This window comes from Strongylocentrotus purpuratus, unplaced genomic scaffold (genome assembly GCF_000002235.5).
Source record: "Strongylocentrotus purpuratus isolate Spur 01 unplaced genomic scaffold, Spur_5.0 spur5_scaffold_7, whole genome shotgun sequence".
NCBI lineage: Eukaryota > Metazoa > Echinodermata > Echinoidea > Camarodonta > Strongylocentrotidae > Strongylocentrotus > Strongylocentrotus purpuratus.
Window position 1 is genome coordinate 8,723,553 of NW_022145613.1, and position 25,761 is coordinate 8,749,313.

The 25,761-nt window shown below is 35.5% G+C and overlaps 1 protein-coding gene across 2 annotated transcripts; it reads left to right on the forward strand.

Annotated features, from left to right (window-relative positions):
- Positions 1 to 100: 100 nt before the first annotated feature.
- On the forward strand, positions 101 to 24,753 carry LOC582738 (nicotinate phosphoribosyltransferase). 2 transcript variants are annotated; one of them, XM_003725859.3, is made up of 15 exons: positions 101 to 201; positions 2,435 to 2,789; positions 6,972 to 7,182; positions 7,871 to 8,001; positions 8,559 to 8,674; positions 9,347 to 9,543; positions 10,585 to 10,725; positions 11,298 to 11,382; positions 14,487 to 14,513; positions 18,515 to 18,595; positions 19,411 to 19,513; positions 20,203 to 20,288; positions 20,691 to 20,762; positions 21,310 to 21,417; positions 22,084 to 24,753. In XM_003725859.3, exons 2-15 carry the CDS (start codon positions 2,471 to 2,473, stop codon positions 22,159 to 22,161), a joined length of 1,755 nt encoding a protein of 584 aa, XP_003725907.1. In that variant the 5' UTR covers positions 101 to 201; positions 2,435 to 2,470; the 3' UTR covers positions 22,162 to 24,753. The 2 variants fall into 2 exon arrangements, with proteins under 2 accessions (XP_003725907.1, XP_011673723.1); XM_011675421.2 differs by lacking the exon at positions 14,487 to 14,513.
- Positions 24,754 to 25,761: the final 1,008 nt, after the last annotated feature.

A 25,761-nucleotide genomic window follows, 5' to 3' on the forward strand; every position in this document is an offset into this window, starting at 1 on the left:
GCAGAGCGTACTACGAAAGTACGGTACGGTACAAAGTCAGAGTAAATTGTCTTGATAATAATCAGTCTTTGCTACGTTTTTACGTACATGGAGCTCGGAAATACAGCTAGTGCTACAAATTGCATTCGAACCGACTTGTTGACATCATCTTACCAAGAGGCCTGGCTTTGTACGATACCTTTCCATATCATCTAGTAATTTGTGAGTAATAAGTAATTACATTTTGCATTTATTGCTATAGTAGGAGTAGTGTAAATCATTTTAGAAATACGACGACGGAATTGATTAATGGAGTCCACACTCCCACCAAAGTACACGCAGCTAGCCGCCCTGGCTCTTCCGATCCCGTGCTGCTGTGACGGCCGTCTTGTTCGTTCCAGCTCGGCTGCTCCATCGACGATGACCACTGCCAGTCAATTTGCAACCGTCGCTAGGGAGAGGGAGATGGAGATGGGGAATTAGCTATATTAACTAGGGAAACACGTAGTCTCACGTCGGCCACAAGCAAATAATGAGAAGAGTCGATACTTTATAGGTCTATCTGTAAATTGTAATCTAGATCTAGACCTTAGGCCAGAATATTATTTTATGCCTTTGAGTTTGAGTTTGAATTTGATTTTGCATACAAGGACCACCTCCTTTCTGGCTGCTACTTTCTGGCTGCTACCAGCATTAGAAATTTCCTTTGTATTTTTTATGTTTGTAAATTGATTCTTCTTCTTCTTCTTCTTCGGGAGTACTCCTCAACGTTCCGTAAGGAACCAAGCGAGGAGGATGAGGGGGTGCGCACTGTGCTTGTTTAGTTCTTATTGCTTGAGTCTTGGTTGCGGAAAAAGTTGGTTGCTTGGAGTTTGAAGGTGTCAATGTTTGTGATCCTTTGGATTTCGGAGGGTAGTGAGTTCCAGTCCTTGATGGTACGTGGAATGTAGGAGTGTTTAAAACAATTGGTGCGGGTGGAGTATTGGATAAAGGAGTTTCCTGAGGTACGTCTGGTGGCTCGTGTAGCTGTGCGTATCTATGGTAGTAATTGTAATTGTGTGAAACTTTGTATGGTCTAGTCTAGATCTAGAGTCTACTGCTTTTGTTTTACCCTGTATGTTTTTTATTGCTTGGCAAAATAAATTGAATTGAATTGAATTGATTCACGTTTCACTGGCTACAAATAGATCTAGACAATAGTACAAACCACTCTGTCTTCTTTTCTTTTCTTTTCAATTAAATTGTTGTAAATGTAATGTTAAGGGTATTGTTTGAATGCATTGTTCTTATCTTATTTAGTCTGCCGATTCTCGATATTGCCAATAGGTCTATACCCAAAATGCATATGGATGTAGCCTCTTGGGCGTAAGTTTGAGCTACCGTACTTCCGATGTAGGGCCTACGGACAGTGTACATGTATATGTAGGTCTATGAAGGGATAACCAAAGTTCGCAGAGATTTTGAAAATATTAGATAATGTGTTATTCGATCTATGGTCTCTCATTCATGTTCTACACAAATGTTATTATTTCAATTATTACCAAATGGACGGCAAAGTTTTTTTTACTACAAATTGGTTGGCGCTTTTTCAGAAACCTATCCAAAATTTGACCCGTAACTCTGGCATGGAGATACCCTACTAAAACATACCCTACTAAAACATACCCAAAATGAAGAAAATATTCATTAAATGTCCAAATAAAGATCATGAGTTAAAAGAAAAGTTTATTACCTGTTTCGTGTCAATTTTCTTGTTATTTTTGGAGTATTTTTTGAAAAAAACATTGATATTATTAGTATACACTTTTTGACAGGTTTCACGGCAAACCGCTGCACAATACAAGTGCATACCGATGGTGGGTTGCAGGCAGGAGCGCGCCTGTGTGAAGTTATCTACAGTACTGAGGATCTGAGACATTTTATTTTTAGTGCTCACCCCCATTGAGCAAAAAAAAAAGGTAAAATTGTGGTTACCATGTTTGGCGGGAGGTTTTGACATAAAAATCGAAGCAGGAAGAAGGGCAAGGTAGCAACATTTTTTCTGCTACGAGCTGTTGGGATGGTCGGAGAATGAGCGTGGTGGCTTGAGACTCCCTCCAAATGCAGGAGGTTTGACAGCTCTTCATCCTACTGTAGGTACCGCACAAGAAATTTCACTCCTCCAGATCTCGTACATGTAATTTCTGCTAAAGCATGTCAAAATTGAAATATTGGTCTGGTCAGGTTAGGCAAAATTTATTAGCAGTTTGGGCCTTGGAGTTGTTTAGGGACTAAAGGTTTAAAGGAGATATCAGAGCATCACAGTACATGTAACTCTACAATTTAAACTACTGTAGTTTTCAATAAGTGATGCCTTATGTTGACCTTGAAAAGGTCATGCACAGTAACCTGTACCTGTGCAGAGAAACATTTTATTTAGAATTCTAAGGATGATTACCCTGGTTCTCTCTTGCAGCAAACTAAAATCTAGCTTTGACCAAGCGAAACCAAGATGTCAGCTGGGGATGCTAACCCTAACACATCCCTGAACAACAGCAGCAGCAAGAGCGACAAAGTGCCAGCGATGAATGGTCCTTCGCCTGCTGAGCTTCGTAGGGCGGCCAGCTATCCCTATGGCCTTGTCCAGCCCCTGCTCACTGACCAGTACCAGGTGACCATGGCTTATGCTTACTGGAAAAGTGAGAGAACCAATGACAGCGCTGTCTTTGACTTCTTCTTCAGGAAGAATCCCTTTGACGGAGAGTTCACCATCTTTGCAGGACTTAGCGAATGCCTCAAGTTCCTACAGAACTTTGAGTTCAGTGATTCAGGTGAGTTTAAGATTTATTCAGGTAAATTGGTCTTCAAATTTTGCAGGAAAAGTATGAGCATGGCTCTCTTATGAATTTGTGGTTATTGTAGAATATTTGTGGATAGTGTTGGTGCAAACTTTGCTCTGGTGAAATTTCTCAAGGTTTTATTTCACAGAAGATATTGTTACGGTAAGTAAAGATTAAAGTAAGGAGTTTTTAATTGTTTTTGAGGGTTAGAGTTCGGAATAGTCCATGGTTGATGTTGGTATTGTGCTTACATGTAGTATAACTGTAAGATATGAACTAGAGCAATAGGCCTACTGTTATAGAATACGATTTTTTGTTGGTGTCTTTTATTCCTTGACATTCAGAGAAAGTTCAGTTTTATGTTTCCTGTCCTATGGTTCCTTTTTACTCTAAAAATGATCAGATTTACTAAAAACTCTTGTTCAGTGTTTACACTAATGAACAAGTGGGAAACTTGTGACAGTTATAGTCCCAGCATGAATAACCTTTCTTCTGTACTACTTTTCTAGACTGACGATTTATTGCCATTCTAGAACACTTAATGTAAACACACTGTAGTCTATGACATATTATACACTGTATTTCTTGCATGTCTTACTTTGGGTTTTTGTTTTTTTTGTTATCGGTGTACATGTATTTTATAATACTTTGGTCAATTAGCTTAATTGCATGCATTGTGAGTTTTGTATCTGTCTAGGTCAAGGACTTGTGCGCAGTTAATGTATATGTACATGTAGGTGTTCAGTTTTGTGTACCAATAACTACGAAAGGGCAGGGACATAATACAATAAATAGCACTGACCTTTGATGTGTGCTTTTATCCATGAACTACATTTTAGTTTATAGTGTTTTTGTAAGTACCCTGTCAGAGTCATTACTTTGATAAATCTAGGTCCATATAATAACCATCACAATCAACAACCAAATTCCATATATACGTTATACGTTACAGAGGCAGTAGAATTTGCTATAATCACTATTTTTTGTTAGTGGTGGTTAAACCCCCAATTTACATGCATTAGAACAGAGAATGCAGTTTATTTTTACAGATTGCCAGACACTGTGGTTTGAGTGCATTAATAGGAATCAGCATGGCTTGGACCAAGAAGAGCTGTGCTTTTTATTTTTACTTTTTTTTTGTTGCTTTCATGGATTCCTACAAACTAACATCTGGAGTAATAAAATGCTCAAGAAGAATTTTAAGGACATTTTCAATATATGGAGGAAAAAAACTCTCTAGATGCAACAAAATTACAAACATGGCATACAATGATATGGATTATAAAAGACAAACTTAGTATTTGTAGGCCTGTGGTATATAAAAAGAAGGAAAAAACACCAAGATGAAGTCTCCGGTTTTGTGGAATCCAGGGAAACCTGAAAGTACATGTATGCTACACTCTTAACAGAAGTACAGCACCTGACACCTGGGTATGCTGTTCGCCCACACCAAGGGTTCATCTCCCATCCAGGCATTACTGTACCTGCACTCAATGCCTTGCCCATGACCACATGAAATACAATTTCTATAGTCAATCTTCTACATTTGTACTGTATGCAAAATTGCAAAGACCCTTGACAAAACAACAAAAATGTATGTGAGGATCATACTCCTACATGTACATACACCTGTAGTTGAGTTCTACAAATAAAAATTATATGTGTGAACAAAAGGTTGAATAGATGTTTATTCTCCTTAGCTAAACGCCATTTTCATTTGCATTTTATCACGGTATTCTTTTGTACATGTAGATGTGTACACAATGTACTCCTGTTGACTTATAAATACAAGCGCCTCAGTCACACCCCCAAACTGACCTTTCTGGGGTAATGTAATTATTGTGTGTCGTTTTCATTGGTGGGACTGGGGTTCCACAGTAGTTTGATCTGTGGTACTCTGTAGTACCTGTTGCTTGATTTTAATTTAAAAAAAGCATTTCAAGGAGCACAGGTGCATGCCTCATTGAATGAATGAGTACAACATAAAGTTGATAATAAAACATTTATATATCCAGGGATTTTGTGTAAAATCTACTCTTATTGTCATTTTCAAGTCCGCAATTGTACAACCTTGCATTTGTATTCAAACTTTGTTAATGCATGTTTGTGACTGGTCTCCAGTCAAGTGCTTGTGTTTGTCTTGCACTACTGTAATCCCATAGTCTCTTTCATTTTAAGGCAAAATAATTCTTACTGAAATGTATTTTTTTGTTGTAATTGAGCTGGTAGTGAAAATATAGAAAGTAGAACATCAATATTGTTTGAAGTATGAGAGGATCCGTTTTGAAACCAAACGCACAGCATTGCCTATACATGTATGTAAGTCCATTTCAAAACAGGAAATAAAGGCAAGGATTATTTACAAGCCTTATTCTTGGTAAAACGGAGTATTATAGATAATGGGTTTTGTTTTGACTGCTTACTATTGCTAAGGTAGGAATAGAAAGAAAAAACATCCATCCAACATGGCAACAGGAAGTAGACTACTGGACTTACTCTGTAGTTGATCCTATTGTGATAGAAAGCCACAAAGGTCAAGCAAAAACGACCTTATTTTTGTAATTAGTTGATCAATTTTTGGGACGTTGATCATATACATGTTTGTATTTTCTGTATAAATTTATAGGAACGGGAGAACAGTTTTTTTTCCAGTGTGTCACTATGATGAAAACTTTCTCCATTACTTACATGTACAGTGTATGACTACAACAGTATACATTTTCTTGTGATTTTAAAAGGTTAATAAATTGATGTTATTAGGGGATATTTGTGAGATGTTAAATATTTCAGAGGTATTGATAGGATGAAAGAGTTAAGGTTAAGCTGGTAGGCCTACTGCCTACATGTGAATTATGTGTTTAATTAAAATAAAACTTTCCCCTTTGTGTCTCTCTCCCCATTCAGTATGATGGACAATTTTATTTTGTATATATCTATTTTGGGTGGAGGTATATCGTTCAATCGTTCATTACCAATTTAAAGATACATAGCTCTTAAAATACATGTTGGAAAGTCTGTTTAAAAAGTATTGTGAAGGAAACTAATACTTGAGTAGATGTTGATGATCATGTTATAAATATGGTTATTTTTCACCACGGTAAGGAGTAACCACATTCACAGTTTTCATACAATGAAAGTTTTATCTTATATTGTAATACAACAAATTTATCAACCATGCCTAAAACATATTAAATTGTTTAGTTTAACAGGTCATGGGAAATAGGTTTGGGAGCAGGCAGGGCTGCACACCACAATTTTTAGTAATAACGAAAAATTAAGCCATAGAGTACCAAAGTGTGACATCTTAAAAAGAAGACAATAAATGATATATTCTATTCTTTTCTATTCATACTGGCCTAGTTGTGAGATCGCTGATTACAAATAATTTTGTGCCAAACAATGGCGTGGTCAGGCAGGCGTGGTGATCACACCAGAGCCAAACGCTGAATTTGCACTGCTCCAACCCTCTGCTTGAATGATTTTGCAGTGAACCTCATGCGCGGACTCTGTTGCTTAAAACCAGTAACCTTGACAACGAGCAAATATGATGTTACCACTTTATTATTACTGTGATCCAATTTCATTTTAGCATGAGTTTTTGCATTATTTGTTTAAAGTGAGTAGTACACTGTACATGTACCTGTAGGTGCTTGCGCATAAAATTACATTTTCATTATGCCACAAATTACATTTTGCATAATTAAAATGTGCATTATTGATGAGAAACCATTACAGAATTGTAATCAGCAAGAAGCAATAAGCCATAAGTGTTAGAGTGTGTTTGAGTACATGTACGCGATGTAGTGCAATTATCATTATGCAGTGTGGATGTGTATTTTATATTTTCATTATATCTCCCTAGTAACCAAGTTGATTTTCAGTCCATGTGCAAACTACAATGGAGTAGAGAACAGATGCGCTCTGTAAAGAAAAAAAAAACTCTGTGTATTTGGGTCTGTCTGTCTCTCTCTATCTATCTACCAGTATCTATCCTTCTCCCCCCCCCCCCTTCTCTCTCTCTCTCTCTCTCTTTACATCCTACAATTTCCTGCTTTTTTTTATTTCCCATTATGGTTCCATAGAATAGGAGCCAATGCACATACATTGTATATGAAGAATTTTGAATTTGAACAAATGTTTTCCCTCATGTTCACTCTCAAAATTAATTTCCAGACATCGCATACCTGAAGACAACCCTTCCCGCTTCAACCGAGGAGGGATTCTTTGAATACCTGAAGACCTTGGACTGCTCTAACATTGAAGTGTACGCCATCCCTGAGGGCAGTGTTGTGTTTCCCAGAATGCCACTGTTAAGGCTAGAGGGACCTCTGCCCCTGCTCCAGTTGATTGAGACGCCACTGTTGACACTCATCAATTTTGCAAGGTATGGATAGCTGCATTCAGACTAGTTAGTAAACGTCCCTTTCCAGTATTAAAGCAGAGAGCCACATTCCACATTGCAATTTCTTTCTCAGTTAGGTATGGATTTATATTGGAAGGACCCTTGTGAATATATATTTTTCTTTCATTTTCTAAAGGAGGGGAGGGGGTGTCACATTGTAGGTGTTAAACTCTGCAATAATACATTTCTAGCAGCATTACAGTATTCATTGATACTATATTGCTGTGTTCAGACTAGCCAATATTTGTTTCAATCAGAAATTATTATATTAGCTTTTTATGAAGATTTAGAGACATGTTTTGTATTTTGGATATTTATGAGTCAAATCTTGAGATGTTGTATGACTTAATGTGAAACACTTTCAGGATATCTGATTCGACAAATCAATGATTATTTGAACTTTTTTTTTCTTCATTTTATTTTAAGTACTAGTCAAGTCCATATACTAGTAGCACAAATCTAGAATGGAGTCAAGTAGGCATTCAAGTCTTCAGCCAATGGTGAATAGATTGTATTGACGAGTCAGACAAAAGCAGACTGACGAAAGAGTAGAATCACCGACTCTAATGACTTGAGTCATATCCCTAATGTTTGAATATGACATAAACCATCCCTTTATCTTCACAATGCTCTTCATCTCCCCCCCCCCCCCCCCCCACTCCCCACATAGTCTGGTAACAACCAATGCAGCACGGTTCCGGTTAGCGGCAGGCAAAGAGAAGGTACTATTAGAGTTTGGGCTGAGGAGAGCCCAGGGGCCCGATGGGGGGCTCTCGGCCTCGAGGTACTGCTACATGGGAGGTGAGAAGACTTTCCATGATTATAAAATCTTATCCAATTTTGAGTTTTTAGTATTTCATAACCTGAAAGAAAAATGTAAGAAATCAGGGGATAACAATTTACTGGTAATAAATGGGTATTGCTTGCATTTGTAGGCTTGAATACATGATAGCAAATTTTGGTTTGATCAACCCCAAACGGATGCCCCTATAATTGGCACTTGGCAGTCCATTGTCTTGATGGTGACATAATATTGCATGGCTGCACAATCCTATTCTGCTGGCACCGTGCAAGCCACAGATATTGCATGCATGATAGCTGGGCCTACATGGTATACATATCTAGTGCTGGAACTAATTTTAATTTTTTTTTTACCAGCAATATGGGGGTAAACATGTAAGATGCTATTTGGTTATTTGTGTAAAGGGTTTTATCCATATTATCACTTGACAGTATTTCCTTAGGAGAAAGTGATGATCGACCAAGTCATAATGAAGGATTTGGTAAAACAAAAAAATCATTAATGTACTTGTTTTCTTTCCGGGAAGTTGATTCTTATTTTGCTTGATCCATCCCAGGTTTCAACGGAACAAGTAATGTACTAGCCGGAAAGCTGTTTGGCATTCCAATCACAGGGACTCACGCACATTCCTTTGTCATGTCATACGGTGGGCTTGATGAAGTGAAGAACAGGGTATGTTGTGAACATTACTAGAACGTAAAATGAAGAAAAGACAAAATGTAGATACAATGACTTTTTGTCTCAGACATACCACAAAAATGAACCCAAGCACACTCCAAAAGTGACCAACTCTTGGCCAGTCGGGATAATGTAATGTTTGATCTGTTGTCAGTTTGATGTTAATCTCTTCGCTGTGAATGGGGTATCAAATAACTAATGCACATGGTTCTTCTAAAGCGCATTTACACGTAGATGTGTGATCAAATAATAATCAGAGGTTGTGGATGTAAGAATGTGAGTCGGAAGTGCTGAAATATCAGGTAGAACGAAGAAAACAAACAATTTCTGATTGACTTATAAATGTACAGGCTAAATATTAACAATAGGAACATGGTAAGGTAATACTGTGTATCCTCTTTAAGAGAATACACACCTTAAATTTCCTCTAAAGTGTGAAAGAGGATCTCATTTAAGACACACTTCTGCAAGGATTTTCAAAACAAATGTGTTTGAAGTCGAATATTGATTAAAAAATTTTGCCATCAAATGTTTGGCAAATTTGGTGCTCCCAAAACTTTAAAGGGACTTTAAATGTGCTGATGAACTCTTCTCAGAGCCTTCTGGTGAATGCATCGTTTGCTGTTCTCTCAAGATTTTTACCATGCAAATCCCTTTGTTATGCAGATGCTTCAACCAGCAGATGAGAGCAAGCCTCCTGTAGACTTTGTAGAGATCTGTATCCGATGTCGCGAGAAGGTCTGTCAGCTGATCAAAGTTCTCCAAGAACAGACACACGAGGGCGAGCTTGCTGCGTTCATCTCATATGCACTCGCCTTTCCAACAGGCTTCTTGGCACTTGTGGATACCTATGAAGTACTCAAGTAAGTCTGAGAGCAATGGGAAGGCCCAAGGTGCAATAGTAATAATGATAATAATAATAATTCCGCTTTTATATAGCGCTTAATACATCTATAATGTCTCTAAGCGCTTTACAGACATACTATTACCCCGGTCGTTGGATTCAATACTTGCCCGCACCAATTGTGTGCACAATCTCTACTCCCTGGGGAGCATTCCAGCCAGGCGTTACTTGACGCTCAAAAACTGTTTGGTCGCATCCTACCGGGTACCCATTTAACACCTGGGTGGAGAGTAGCTAGTGCAGGTTAATATCTGGCCAAAGGATATTAGTGCCGTGTCGGGATTCGAACCCTCGACCTTTTCATCTACAGTCAAGCGCCTTAAACCACTCGACCAAGACACTCCTTAGTGCAGTAGAGTAGTGGTCTTTGGACGCAAGATTCTTAGACCAATTATCACTAGTACTAGTTTGATATTTCAGCCACACCCCCAAACCAACTATAGGCCGACTGCACAACGACCAATTTTGGGCTATTTGGGGTAATGATTTTTTGTTTGGTGTGTAGTCGAGCTGTGGTCAGTCTCGTTGGTGTGACTGAGGTATTGGGTATTGATTTGTGATAACCTTGAAAGCAGATTCATATGAATATGGTTTTAGCATAATACCTGAAAGATCATCTTGAAGGATTGTGTTAACACAATTACAAGAATGGGATATATATATATATATATATATATTTTTTTTTTTTGGGGGGGGGGGTAGTCAGAAAGTAGCCCCAAGATGGATTTTGAGCTTATAGTTTGTGAGCAAGGATGTCTTTTCTCATTGATTCATCTCCGCTGAACCTCCTCAATTTCAAATGGATCATGGAATTGAGAATCACAAGCATGATTTATCATAATGACTGGACTTATTTATCAAGATTAACAAAATATTATTGACAGGACTTTCATTCCATTTCCTTGCCTTAACTTGCCTATAGAATATATTCATAATTATTTTACCAGTGGAAACCCCAATCCCTAATCCCTATTTTCTTCATTTTGTTTGTTTTTCACAGGAGTGGTGTTGCTAATTTCTTAGCTGTCACACTAGCCCTGGATGAGGTTGGCTACAAGGCGAAAGGCATCCGTATCGACAGCGGTGACCTCGCCTACCTGTCCCTCTGTGTCAGGGATATCTTCAAGACAGTCGGAACCGAGTGAGCTCTTGTTTCCCCCCCCCCCCACCTTCTATTAATGTATATAATCATTACAATTATCTGATATAAGGCTTAAGTTCAGTCAAACCTCCTTTAGTGACCACCTGATTACAAAGACCACCTGTATATAAAGACCAAATTTTTGGCTTCCCTTGGAAATGGTTTCTCATTGAGACACGTACTAAAGGAACCTGTCTACAAAGAGCACATGTCTACAAAAACCACTTTTTGTGTTTCCTTTGGGCGGTCGCCATAGACAGGTTTGACTGTAGTAGATAGTGACTGTCAATTTTGTTTGTCAAGGAAATTTCATTCTTGCTTTGTTATCGTTGTTGTTGTTTGTCATCATTTTTGAAGGGGTTTGAGTAGGGTCTGGACTTAAATTATTTTTTTTAAATTAATTTAAAGTTACTGCCAGTCGTAACCATTCACATTTGATACAGTAAAGTAGGTCTAAAAATCTACTGTACGTTGAAGGGGATCAATATACAGTACTGCCAGCAGGTGATGATCATGAATCCAAAAAGATTGTTGTCACAACTTCTTTTCTTATTTACACTTATTGTCTACAGATATAGCTTACCTTGGTTGGAGAAACTAATGATTGTAGCCAGCAATGACATCAATGAAGAAACATTACTATCACTCAACCAACAAGTGAGTATGACATGTTGTTAATTTTGATTGTAGTAACCTGGTTATTTGTTGTTCCACCTTATTTTACCATGTTGATTTTTATAGATTTGTATAGTTTTGATATCAATTAATCTTTATCTTTTTATGCCTCCGCCCACTGAAGATGGTCTAGAGGCATTAAGTTTTCGGGTTGGACGTCCGTCCGCTTTCTCGTTAACGCGATATCTCAAGAACCACTTGAGAGGTGAACTTCAAACTTGATGATAGTGTGTATCACCATAGGAAGACAATCTTATTAGATTTTAGAGTAACTATGTCAAAGGTCAAAGGTCACAGAGGTCAACTTATGAAATTCAAGGTATTGACCTCGTTATTGCGATATCTCAAGAACGACTTGAGGAAAAAGCTTCACATATAATTCTATCCATTACCTATAATGAATTTAGGGCGGAGTCATATGGGAGATATAGTCCTCTTCGTCTTCTTATTTCTAAACTTAAGCACGAAGCACTTTGTTATGATGGAAACTTTAAAACCTTTGAAAGGTGTTTAAGAAAGTGTGCTGTATCACAATTGAGAGATAAGCTTGTCAAGCTTTGGGTAAAGGAGCTAAAGTTCTATTTTGATATTTTTTATTTTTTTAAACAGAAAATTTAAATCATGTAACTTTACACTTGGTTCAAGTATTAAGACCTGTAATCATGTAAAAAATACACTTATTCATGATGTTTACGAATTGTGATTTAAAGATCATATCTAAAAAGATATATATGTATGCAATTGTTTTGATTAAAAAAGCTTTGAGTGTGCAGCTACAAAAAGATAATATGAAAGAAGAAGAAAATGAAATTAACATAACATAACCATTACCCCCAAAGGCTTTATTAGTAGAATCAGGATAAACTAGTCTCTTCTAGAAACATGTAGAGTCATCATATCATTACAACACGAAGGTGGAAGATGAATAACATTGCTCTCTTTTGGAATTGTCATTCTTGCAATTGGTTCTAAATCATCCATTATTTTTATTTTCCTTGCCTCTTAAACACATACATGTAAAATGAGATCGTTTTCACAGCATTGAATCATTCTTTTTCTGCATGAATGTGCATTCATATTACTGGTGTCAGAAAACCTGTTTTACAAATGCTTGGGCAAATGTTGCACTTGGGGCTTGAGAGTTGTTGCTGGGTCTTAATATATTGAGAGCCATTTGATATACCTTTATGCCTTATGTAGTCACATATATATATACATTTAGCCTGAAGGAAAACTAAATCAGGGTTTGACACTAACAGGCGTCCTGGTAACATGGGCACCCAAAATTTAAGTCTGGACCGCCCCCCCCCCCAAAAAAAAATAAATAAATAAATAAAAAATAAAAAAATAAAATAAAATTAAAAAAAATAAAAAATAAAGAAATAAAGAAATAAATAAAATAAATAAATAATAATAATAATAAATAAATTAATAAATTAAAAAAATTAAAAAAATCGCATAGGGCTCCTGCATCCAGAGTGTACAAATTTCAGTTTGGACCCCTTCCATAATTGTTAATGTGGAGCCATGTTAATGCCAGCAAATGGCATTACAATGTACTTAATGCATATATTTTTCTTTTAAATCCCAAATCACCAACGCCAGGCTTCAAAAATATTCTATAAGCTTTTAATTTTCATATAGTTGAAGAAAAAATTCATGAAAAAATACAGCAACCTTGCATTTCATTAAGTTAAATTATCTGTACTTAGAATTACTTGCACACGTAAAGAATGTTATAATTACTTTAAGATATTCCCTCATTAAAGTGATTTTTCTACCAAGAAAAGGTTGTAGTAATTGATGTTATATCATCTATTGATCCCTCATAATGTGTATGTTTATTTGATGCACATTTAGTTTATGTTCATGTTTAAGGGTAATCCAACCTTGAAAGCAAACTACTCTAGAGGAAAGCAGAAAAATCAGAGAAGTATACTGGTGACATTTTGAATAAGATCAGACAAAACATGAGAATGTTATGAAATTATTGAAAGTTATAATCACTGTAGATATGAGCTCTTCAAATTGGCTGAATAGGTAATGTTTCTGTCATGTAGTAGTGGACACCTTTCCCATTTGTTCCAATACATTAAATGACTAAAAAGTAAAAACTTATTTTCCAAAAAGTATGACCAAGGAGGATCTTTCTCTTTAAAGGAAATACGATGATACGCAACCCATCATAAATTTTGAGTACAGTAGTGCCCCAAGAGAGAAGGCACTTAAATAGCAGAAAAACAGAATTTTATGATATTTTTTAACACTCCACTGACCAAACTGCCAATTTGAGATTCACATTGACTTAGTGATCTCATATTTCAAACATTAAAAACTTTATTATGATTGGTCCGATTTATTTCAAACTTTCGCCATTCTGTTTATTTTATTTTTTTGCTTCCATACAAATGAACTTATTACCAGAGTTGGGTTGCCCTTTAACCAATGGCTATTTTAGTTATGTGCATTGTATACATGTACATGTGGTAGTCTTATTTATATTTGCTAATTATTGAACATGCATTTAAAATTGAAAATATTTATGTGGTAGTAATATTTGTATTTTGATATCCAATTTTAGATCATGCCATAACCTGTTGCTTAAAGCCGCCAACTGAATTGCATGCGTGAAAATTAATATTAGTGGCGCTAATTTATTATGCCTAGAGTCAGGTTTGCATGTATATGTTAATGTGAATACTAAAGAGCAATTTCAGTGAGATAGCAAAATACATATAAATCTTATTCCTGGTCATTTGTATATAAAAGGCAAAATGATGCTTATTTTCGATAAGTAAGCACCAACAATGAATTACCGGTATGGTTAAAATATATTTGGTTAACCCCTTGGATATCAGAGCTCACATTTGTGCATAGACTCACTCTAGATCATCAAGTTATCTTGGGGTTGGTATTTTTAGGGCAAGTTTCAACAGAGATTCATGATAGTAAAAACAGAAAATAGACCATTATTATATCCTCAGTCCCACCCCTTTGAATATGTGTCAGTTCTTCTGGTGTCGTGTGCAATTATGACTAATCCACTCATACCACACTAAGCACCATATGTGTCCACATTTCCTCAGATGATCACACAAACTATCCTTGCCAAGGTGAGTGTGCCCAAATCTCATTCCTACTTACTAATGTCACCTCCTCTCTCCTTTATTTGTTGCCACTGATTTCACCCTTTCTTTAAAAATCTCTCCTATTCATTGCCAACAGTGTATTTTAATGCTCAGGGTCATTTTGCAAAACTTACTCCTGCTTGCAGCTTCCCAAACATCCAATCAGATTTTGCCTTTCAATGTGGTATTAAACACAAAAAGCTTGAATCTGATTGGTTAATTGAAGATTCGCAGTTGTATTCAAGTCTCACAGGTATATTGTTTACATGATGATGTATGCAGGTTGGCCCTTTGTAGTTCTAGAATCCTGTATATATGTGTGTGAAATAAGTGATAATCTTCATGTGCTAGAATGGCAGGGTACTAAAAAGGAAAGTTAATGTGCAGATGAGCAAGCAATTTGGATTTCCGTTTGCCAATTTAGCCAAGCTATGAGCCAGAATTTATGATAATTTTCATTATCTGATTTTTTAATTTTTTTTAAAAATATGGGCCGGCGAAAAAAGTAGACAGAAACGGCGAGCGATTTAGCTCTCCAAAGCTCCACCATAATTCTGATTAAAAAAATAACATACATAAATATCGCTGTGAGAAAATCACACTTTTACAACAACATTTTCTAAAGGAGCCCCTGCAAAAAAAAAGAGTATTTTTACACTGATTTGAGCGAATAGGATGAAATCATTACTCATGGGTTCATGAGAAAAATATAATCCATAAACCTCCTCATATAAAGACAAATTGAAGCTTATTGTCTTGTATTCATCAGAGAAAAGGCAAGAATGGACAGAAAGAATAAATATAGGAACTAATGGGGAATAGTCGCAAAGTATTTCTTTTCTCCTTTCTACTTTGATTTCAATATTTTGTTCATTCTTGCATTTCACTCTGATAAGGCCTAAACAAAAAAGATGTTGTATTGCCCTTCGCGACCGACCCAAAAATCTTGAAATCTACCATCGGCTGTCAAAAAATTTTTTTTTTTTTTTTTTACCGTTTTTTTTAGAAGAAAAAATGTTTTAAGCATTCAAAACTGAGAAATATCAGCCCAAAGAGGGAGTAAAAAAAAAAAAATTCTGATCGACTGACCCATGTTTCGGCACCTAAAGGGCAATACAACATCTTTTTTTTAAAGGCCTAATTGCAAGATGAGACTCTTCATCATGTCTTCATTCATTCATTCAGGTCAATAGTTTTTGCCGTGCCCTCCATGTCACCATATTACACATCTCTAATTGTAATAACATATTTCATTTTCATCCATTTTGACTATCAAAGCCCTTGTTTTGTATTTTTCCTTTGCAAGCGATTGTACCTGCTCTCTAATTAGAATGGAGGTCATGTAACTGTACATACTTGTATCTATTCTGCTTGCTCAGTCGGTTGTGTCAGTGAAATATAAGACATTCTGATTGTAAAAAGAGGTTTTTAATTTTGTTTAAATAAATTTGAGACCGCAAGTCAAAGAATTGACCAATCTGATTAAAAGTTTTAGGCATGATGCAATTACATGTTCATTTGACCAATATCAGTCATTTTTTTACCTATTTTTTTCTTCCTATTTGGGTGAACCAAATAATTAGCTTGTATCCCCCCCCCCCCCCCCACCTCCCTCCCCCAAGAAAAAAAATGGTACTTGTCACTGCATGTCTGGATTTGGCCACACTGATGGGGTTTGGCAACAATGTTTTTTGAAACGTGATGTTTTCTTATCAATGCAACAAAGCTCGCACATATTGTATATTTCCACAAGTCATTGACTTCCTTGTTACTTTTCTTGACAAATACATTGTATATATCTAGAACACAGTGTGTAAATGACAATGAATACATTTTTTGATAAAAAAGGGGGTTTTTCATTTAAGATTGATTCATATATTTAATCAGGCACTACATTTCATTTTAGACAAGATATAATATACCTGTACATCTTAATCTTATACATATAAAAAGGATATGTGATTGTTAGGTAGTGTGTACATGTATATGTAAGGACAGATCAAACTTATTTGACCTATACTTATCTATACCAATTATGCCAGACTATTTGGTATATCATACAATTGTCTACAGTAAATACCTGTAGCTTAGAACAGACCAAATAATTTCATTTTTATTTCATTGACACTTGTGTTATTATAGGACACAAATTACAAAATTTTGATGAGTTGCCAATCAAATATAGATAAAAACAATGACATTTTGTTAAAGCAAAGCCTCTAGAACTTTGTTGATATATACTTTTGTGAAGTGTATATTATTAGGTAACATGGCAGTATGCTTTTGCATGGGTATCATTTTTTTGTTTGTATAGAAATGCACTCATTTGTGTGCGTTAGATATCAAACTGATCTTTAATTACATTTTAAAATTTGTTAATATACATCTTTCAAATACATACATGCTTATTTAATTAATCTTTACTAAAGACTTGGGAAGTTGTAGATAAGGATAAACTTCACCTGCTGTGCTATTCTATTAAACAATTTCACTAGTGTACATGATGACATGTATGCTTTTTTAAAAATTCTAAATTCAAGTTTCTATTCACCCTGCATTAATATATATAGTGCCCTAATATTTCTTTTGGTTCCACATAATGCTTTTATTCACTTTGTAACCATTTTGCTATGTTATGTATCCAAAACGTAAAGGGACTTCCTAAATAGTTTAACACTTCACTACTTTAAAACCAGAAACTCGAGCATGCATGAAATATATATATGTGAATCTATTGAGTGGTTCAAATTCATTTAAGTTTAATGCTGTGAAATAATTAAATCACAATTGACACAACAATAAACTTTCTCAATTTGCAAATGTTTCCTGTCACGACAGTTTTTGGTTTTAGTGTTGTAATAATTAAGCTGAAGTCAAACTAATTGATAGAATCAGTTAATTTAGTTAGATAATATTTTCCTATCCACATTACACATGCACGCTACTGGGTCGTAGTACACTACATGATCACGTATATATATCTCTGTAGAGTAGCACAAACATACATTACTAATTATAAAATCATGACGGAGATACAGGTTGTTATAATTTATACTCACAGTTATTGCAGATTTTAATACCGGTGATATCTTAACAGTTTTCTTGTGGCAGTTTTCTATTTAAAGAAATTAAATGTTACTCCTGCCACCTACATGTATGTGAAGGTACCCATGCCATTTTCTGTGAAAGTATAAAGCTTTTATTCATGCTACTGTATTTGATTGGTAATTTTCTGTCACCTCTGTTATGTTTATCTGCATCATACTCGATATACCTGTACTTTTTTCATTGAATAGAATAGCGCCCTCAATTTCTCTTTTTTCCAAAGTCAGTGTATTCTGTGAGGATGTGAAACATGGTTTTAACAATCAGTGGTTGGTCAAGCTCTGTTGTCTTTTGGAGATGTAAAGTGGATGTTGATATTTAATTGGCAAAAACTAGTTTCAAAATGCTGAAATTTCATAATCTCACCTCTGAAATTTTTGATTAGTTCACTTGCAAAGACACAAGTGTTAACTGTATAGATGGAGGGTACATAGATATTTTGATTAGTACAATATATAATTTATTTTTGATGTGCCAATGTGGCCATCATGTCGAATCAGGTCCATACTGCCAAATCATATTTTAGATAATATTTTAAAAATAATATTTGTATTTTTTATTCATTTTTTCTTTCCTTCTCACATGTAAACAACACATTATTTATCTCTTTCCATACCACCACCCACCTCTCTCTCTCTCTCCCTCTCTCTCTCTCACCCTCTCTCCTCTCCCCCTCTCTCTCTCTCTCTCTCTTTCTCTCCCTTTTTTCTTCTCTCCATCCTTTCTTTCATCATCCTGCCTTTCTCTCTTATTTCTTTCTCATTTGTTTTTTGTTTCCTTCTGGTTCTTCCCTTTCTCCTGCTCTGTTCTTCCATCTCTATCCTACCCTTTTGATTACCATCCCCTCTTTGTGCACCTGACATGTTTTACCCCCCTTTCAGGGCCATGGTATCGATGCATACGGTATCGGGACCCATCTAGTCACCTGCCAGAAGCAACCCAACCTTGGTGGTGTGTGTAAGGTAAGCTTTAAAGCTCCACTACCCCACTAAAGCTACTTGCGCCCTCTATATGGCAAACAATGGCTAATTGGTGACCATTGGTTCCTCATGGTCCCCTTTTTCTTATGTTAATTGAGAGCTTATTTGATGGGATAACCATCTGTCAGTGACCATGCAGGGAGGTCTATTCCCTCCTGGCCAAACTAGTGCAGATAGGCTTTAAATCTTACATACAGTTAACAACTAAATCATTCACACCTCTTGTAAATTTGATATTGGTGTGTTTTTTGTAATTCAAGAATGAAAGGTGAACTGGTTAAATCATGGCCTTTGTTGAATACTTTTAGATGTAAGCTTTAATATGTCATACATCCTACCCTCAACAACTGCTGTGGTAAACAAAGGAACATCCCTTCACTGCTATTATGTAAAAATGTGCAGAACAGGGCCCCGTCTTACAAAGAGTTACGATTGATCCAAATCAATCGCAAGTCCTCCAATTAATCTCAAGTTTGCAATCTCCTATCTCTTATGTACATAGTTGCGATTGATATCAACTCTTTGTAATTCAGGGCCCAGGTGTCACATTCATATTCACCTGTTCTACACATTTTTACATTATAGCGGTGAAGGGATGTTCCTTTGTCTACCACAGCAATTGTTGAGGGCAGAATGAGGAACTGTATATTTTGTCCTCTTTCTTTGTCCGTCATGTTCATAGTGTGAAGTGAGTTTCAAAATATATGAGTATGAAAGAAATAAAATATCAAATCAAATAAGTGCCAAATGAAAGGAATTGAATATGTCCCTTGAACTTTAACCTCTCTGACCTGTAGCTGGTGCAGATCAATGGAGTTCCTAGGATCAAGCTGAGCCAAGACGTGTCAAAGGTCACCATCCCTGGTCGCAAGGTCGTCTACAGGCTGTTCAGCAGTGAAGGTGAGCAGTTGCTTATTTGTGAATGATTGTATAAATCCTGTCATTTTAATGAGATGAAAATACATTGACCAAGTCCAAGACCACTAGCATATCAAAGATTAAGGTAAGGAGAGGCTTGATGCATGACTATAGGTAACAACTGCTGTCCACCCTATTGCCATATCGACAATTGCTGCAAAGCATGCTGCATGTGATATATCATTAATTATTTAAAGATAAAGTTGAGTTCTGGTCTTGCGATTTCATTGTGAAAGAAACGTGGAATCGATCAGAAAAGGTTAATCATCTAGCATACAAGTATTGGTGTGTGTACTCCAAGGTTCTGGAACCATCAAAATGATAAGAAATTTGGCCAAGTCTTGGTAAAATTACAAGCTTTGTACACAGAAAGATGTATAATAATAATAATAATAATAATAATAAAAATTGTTACTTTTAAAGCGCTTTGGGACTACATGAACATGTGGTGTAAAAATCCGTCCCGATTTTTATGATGTTACATGCCATATATTTAGAATATTAAGGCATTTGAAGAGCCATGCTTTTCAGGGAACATTTTTTCTCTGATGTTCTTCCACTCTTGCATAATAACAATGATAACACTCACAAATTATTTTTTACCTCATCCCAGAACTCAACCTTCTCTTTAACTATTTTTGTAATGTATCATTCGATTGTATACATTCCAGGTCATGCATTGATTGATCTGATGCAGCAGGTGGACGAGGAGCCCCCTAAACCAATGGAAAGAGTTCTTTGTAGGCATCCATTCGAGGTAAGCCATTTACAATGTATTTCCTTCACATTTGGACACAAGCAAATTTGTTCATCAATTGATAATTTCTGCAATCATCTTTCCAGGTTGTGTAACACACATGGCGATCATATCAAATAAGGGTGACTTCTGTATCCTTTTTCAGTCTGCCATTATGACAAGCTTTGAATGTGAGGCTTCCTGGGAGAAGCGTCAACTCTTTGCGATTATGTTATGAAGAGAATACCAAACAACAAATTGTCAGATTTCTTAGCGGAAATTTGTTTATGAAAATAGGAATGTTCATCTTGTGTCAAGGGGCACCCAGGTAATACATCAGTCAATTATATATAATGCAAGTTTTGAACAAGTTTCTTGCTAATCAAGAAATCCTACGTATACCTGTTATCTTGTTTTTTCCAGGAATCTAAGAGAGCCTATGTAAAGCCTAGGCGAGTTGAAGTCCTACACAAGCTTTATCTCAAGAATGGAAAAGTGAGTCATTGAAAATATTCCTCAAATGTTTATATTTTAGAAAAAGTTATTCATTTGCAGCAACCAAATTAGAAACAATTTTTTTTTATAGTAAACAAATACACATTCAGATGACTGGTTGCCCAGTGCTGAGTTTGAGGTTCTCTGAGCAATCGCCTTGTAAATAATCCCTGTTCACAGATGACTTTCAAGTTACTTAAATTGATGAAATGGGATAGGCATATGTGGAGGAAATACTATTGAATTAATGTGTTTTTCATAGGTAATAATAAATTATTAAGTTTCCACCTGCTATCCATTGGGGGAATATTCTATTGTAAATCTAAAGGAAATTAAAATTTTGTCTCTTCCTATCAGTCTGTAAATGCATCCATACATTCAAAGTTTCAATTTTTCTGAAAAGGCTAACAGTAGACACCTCTCCACCCAAAACTTCAAGATAGTTGCAATGTTGTACAGTCTGCAATACCTCTGTCTGAAATTTATTTGAAACCTTGCTTTGCTTGTATAATTATAACTGTTGTTGTGATGGTATATCCCCCAACAGCTATGCCAAACACTGCCCTCTCTTGAGGAGAAAAAGCAGCTGGTCCAAGATTCTCTAGACTCTCTACGGCATGACCACAAGAGGGCGCTCAACCCAACTCCATATAAGGTAAAGCACACAAGTGGACAATTGAATAGTTATCCTTATGAGTGTATGAGAGGAAATTGGTTTCACCATTGATCTTGTGAATTTAATGCATTTATTTAAATAATGAAACAGTTTAGGCATTGCACCAATGCAACCCCTACTGAATTACGTGTAATAATCAATATCTCTGTTCTACACTATTTACTCAGGATTTGCATTGTTCAATAAGTGCTTATATCATGTTTAAGTTTTAAATCCCCATTGCACTACTTATAGCTACTTGCTCCCTCTATATAGCAAACAATGCCTAATCGGTGCCTGTTGGTCCCCCATGATCCCCTTTTTCTTATGTTATTTGAGAGCTGATTTGATGAGATAACCACCTGTCAGTGATCTTGCAGGGAGGTCTAATCCCCCCTGGCCACACTAGTGCAGATGGGCTTTAACATACATTAGATGTATATGAATTGTGAGGATCTTGACTTCTGCTACACTTTAAATATGACATAGAAAGTTCATTTGCTTGCTATAGGATGCTTATTAAAATAATCATCCTTCAGACCCCCCCCCCCCCTCCCTCCATCCCTCCCTCCCTTTCCAAAATGCCACCTTATTCATCATAGATCATCATCAAATTCAGAGAATTACCATCTCTCTCTTTTTTTCTTTCCCTTTGGTTTTGTACAGGTATCTGTGAGTGACCGCTTGTATCACTTCTTACATGACCTTTGGCTAGCCAATGCCCCCATCGGTGAACTGTACTAGACTCTACTGCTTGGGTCAAAGGTCATAAGTAAGGATTATCATAAATATTTGACCAAACAGAGCTTCGTTCAGCTGCAAAGAAATGCAAATTGGGTAAAATTAAAAAGACCAGCAACTCTCTTTCAAGCAACAGCAATATGATTGTGAATTACGAGTATTAAAAATAAAATAAAAATCAGTACATGTGTCATTTTGTTGTTGCTTTTGTCCGGTTGTTGTAGTACTTATATAAAGCTCAGTATTGCATCATGCCAGATCACTTAACTTACTTGTGTGATTGATGAGCTAGTTCATGATAAATATATATATATATATATATTTTCCATAATGTAGCTAAGGAGTTGAATTTTCTTTTCTATGACAGAATGATTGTAAATTTGTTTAATTGGATATGTGGTCAATAATTGTCATTATGCATATTGTAGATAGTTATTATCAGTGCTTTCTGGCTAGGGATCATGTATATTAACCCTTGAATAATGATGCAAGGAAGTGACATTGGTATGTAACAATCAGTGTAGAATTTCTCAGTATCCACTTGCCTTCTATACACCCCTTCGCAGTTAAGGCCGTCATTTTAATTTGCGAGTAAACATTGCGTCATCAATGTTTACAGACGTGCATGTATTGTTGCGTCACTGCCTGCGCTGGGCTGCGCACCATTGTATCGACACATGCGCTCTGCATGCTGCATAAAATAAAAGTTACTCGCAATATTTACTCACAATTTGAAATGTTGCCCATGTAACCGTCTTGTTACCTTGAAAGGTTGTATAGGCTGGCAAGATAATGTGCACCTCTACTTCACACTGCCTGCTTTAAAGCCTCTGTACAAATAAAATGTAAGTTTATTTTCAAACATTTTGCACAAAAGCTATAGTGTAGAATATGTTATTCTTTGATTATTTGCAAAACTATATATTTATGACTATATATGCCTCATTTTTCATAATTAAACAATACCAGTTTAAGATTGAATATCTAATTTTGCCAGTATGTATTAATTATCGTATGGGGGAGAAAATTATTGATCAGGTTAATATACTCTTCATTGATTATTGTGACGCCCATAACTCATTGGACCAAGTTTCTTCATTTCAGGTTTCTGTTATCTTTTATATTTTATGAATTTGAAATCATTGAATGACTAGATTATAAAGGAATCAATGTATATGATTTCTAGAATATTCCTCAACTTCTATGATTGAAACTGAAATACCAGTAACATTTGTTGTTGTTTATGATATATTTTCATTATAATGAGAAGCATATTGTAAAGGCAATCATTTTTGTTTTGCAGTTATTCTCAGTCACTAATTTCATATTGTGTTCTTAGAGTTAAAAATCAATAACAACGTGGATAGGTTAGCATGTTTTGGTATGGAAGTGAAGCCTCAAACAATCGATGAAGTACATGGCTTGTATCCTATGTTGTTCATGTAAAATAAAATTGTTAAAAATCTTTTAAAGTAATGAATTTGAGCTTTGCATATAACAAAATAACTAAGACAAATTAAAAGTACTATAATCAGTACATATTTCATTGAAAACATTAATTTGTATAATTTGAAAACATTAATTTTTATAATTTGAAAAACATGTCAACATTAATTATGATTCCTTTTTATATATTTGTTTCATCAACACATTGTAATAGATATTGTTGTATCATCATAGTGTATTACATACTGCTAAAAAACATTTTTATTTGATGAAAATTAAGAATATTGTATGCCTAACTCATGTATGTCATAAGTAAATGACATTGTTTCGAGAAAGAGTGATTTGGAGAAAGGACCGATTAAATATTATAGTGAATCAAGTATTAATGTGCACTGTGTTTGTTTTCTTTTATGTAGTGCGTAATATGGTTTTTATTGTGTATTTATAGTAGTTTTTTTCCAATATATTTTTCATCATTAGCTGCGGTTAAAAAACTAATTAGTAGAATACAAACTTAGTATACACTGTACTTATTTAGTTTATGTAATATTGATTTAGTAAGTTTAGTACCAACAATGTGTTTAGTTTATTAAGAATTCATTAATCTGGTTCTTATCTACTATTTCCTTTATTTGATGTTAACTTGAAGAAGAACAAATTCAAGTTGATCAATGTCTTCTTTTTACAATGTGTTGTTAGTTTTTAGAAAAATGAAATAGCATAATTTACTGTTTTTTATGTTTCTACTTCATCATCATTATATTACTCTATGGAAATATTTTTTTCTGGTATGAGTCTACTAATATTATATTACTGAAACGCCAAATATATAATTTATATCACTGAATAAATGTTGCATGTTAGAACATTTGTTGTCGGGTAAGTGATATGTTATAAGGGTACATGTATTAGTGTAAGTCAATTGCCACAAAACAACATTTTGGCTGACTATACATACGTGTGTAAGTAATTTGTAAATACTATAATGCAAAACAAAAGAAAACTTACAAAATAAAGACAGAGTTTAATCTTATTACCTTTTTGAAAAATAATGCAATATCTATCCTTTCAAAATGTATGCTGAATGTATATTAAAGCACTGTGAAACATGAACGAATTCATTAATAAATACATGACAATCTTAGAAAATGCATGTTTTTTTCTTTCTTGTGTCTGTATTTTTGCCGATCTAACTTCGTCTGGATTAATTTTTCTCGTTGATCATGATTTAATCAGCACTTTACACATGTATTAGTATTACCTCATCCAACAATATGTGCACCTTCTTCACTTGGGCATGGAGGTGCATAGATCATTCCAAAAATTTCAATGTGTTAGACTGTATGGATGATTTATTTTAGCGAATTCTGCGTCTGAACTTTGGAATCACTGATTTTGTTGTTTTTTGAAGTGTCAAGTATAACGTAATGGAATATGAAAAATATAGTTCGAGGAGTCGTTCAATCTATCTACGTTGTATATCTGCCTTTCTCTTGTTCTTTCCCTCCGTCTTCCTCTCCTTCACCATGTCTCCCTATCCCCCCCCCCTCTCTCTCTCTCTCTCTCTCTCTCTCTCTCTCTCTCTCACACACACACACGCACACACACACTCTCTCTCTCTCTCTTTCTCTCTCTCTGCAATTCTTCGCATTGTTCCCATCATTAGCTCTTCAAGCGTGGAAAAAAAAACGAAGATAAACTAAATTTAGGAAGTTGTGTCAGTATTGAAACTTTGAAAGTTTGCTCGCTTCGCTTGCTGAAACGAAATACTTGTTATTGATTAATATCACCATCACTATTATTATCATTGTAATTCCTCATGATATAGACGATAAGATGGCGGTTGCGTTGCGTTACATAAAACTGATCACGTTGATTGTTGTTGATAAGATTTGGTTGGTTGCAACCCACCCCCCCCCCATCCCTCATATTGACAAAATGATTGATATGAAGCAAGCTGATACTGTAGAGATGATCCGAGATACAAACAATCGATCATCCATCGACAATTAATGAGGATCGAAGTTATAGTTATGACCTCCCTTTAACAAGTTTTTTTTTGTTAATCAGAGGGGGGGGGGGGGGGTGTTGAGTACATGATTTTTAAAAAAGAGCTCCATAAGGATGCCACTGAAAATTTCATTTTTTGCAGAAAAA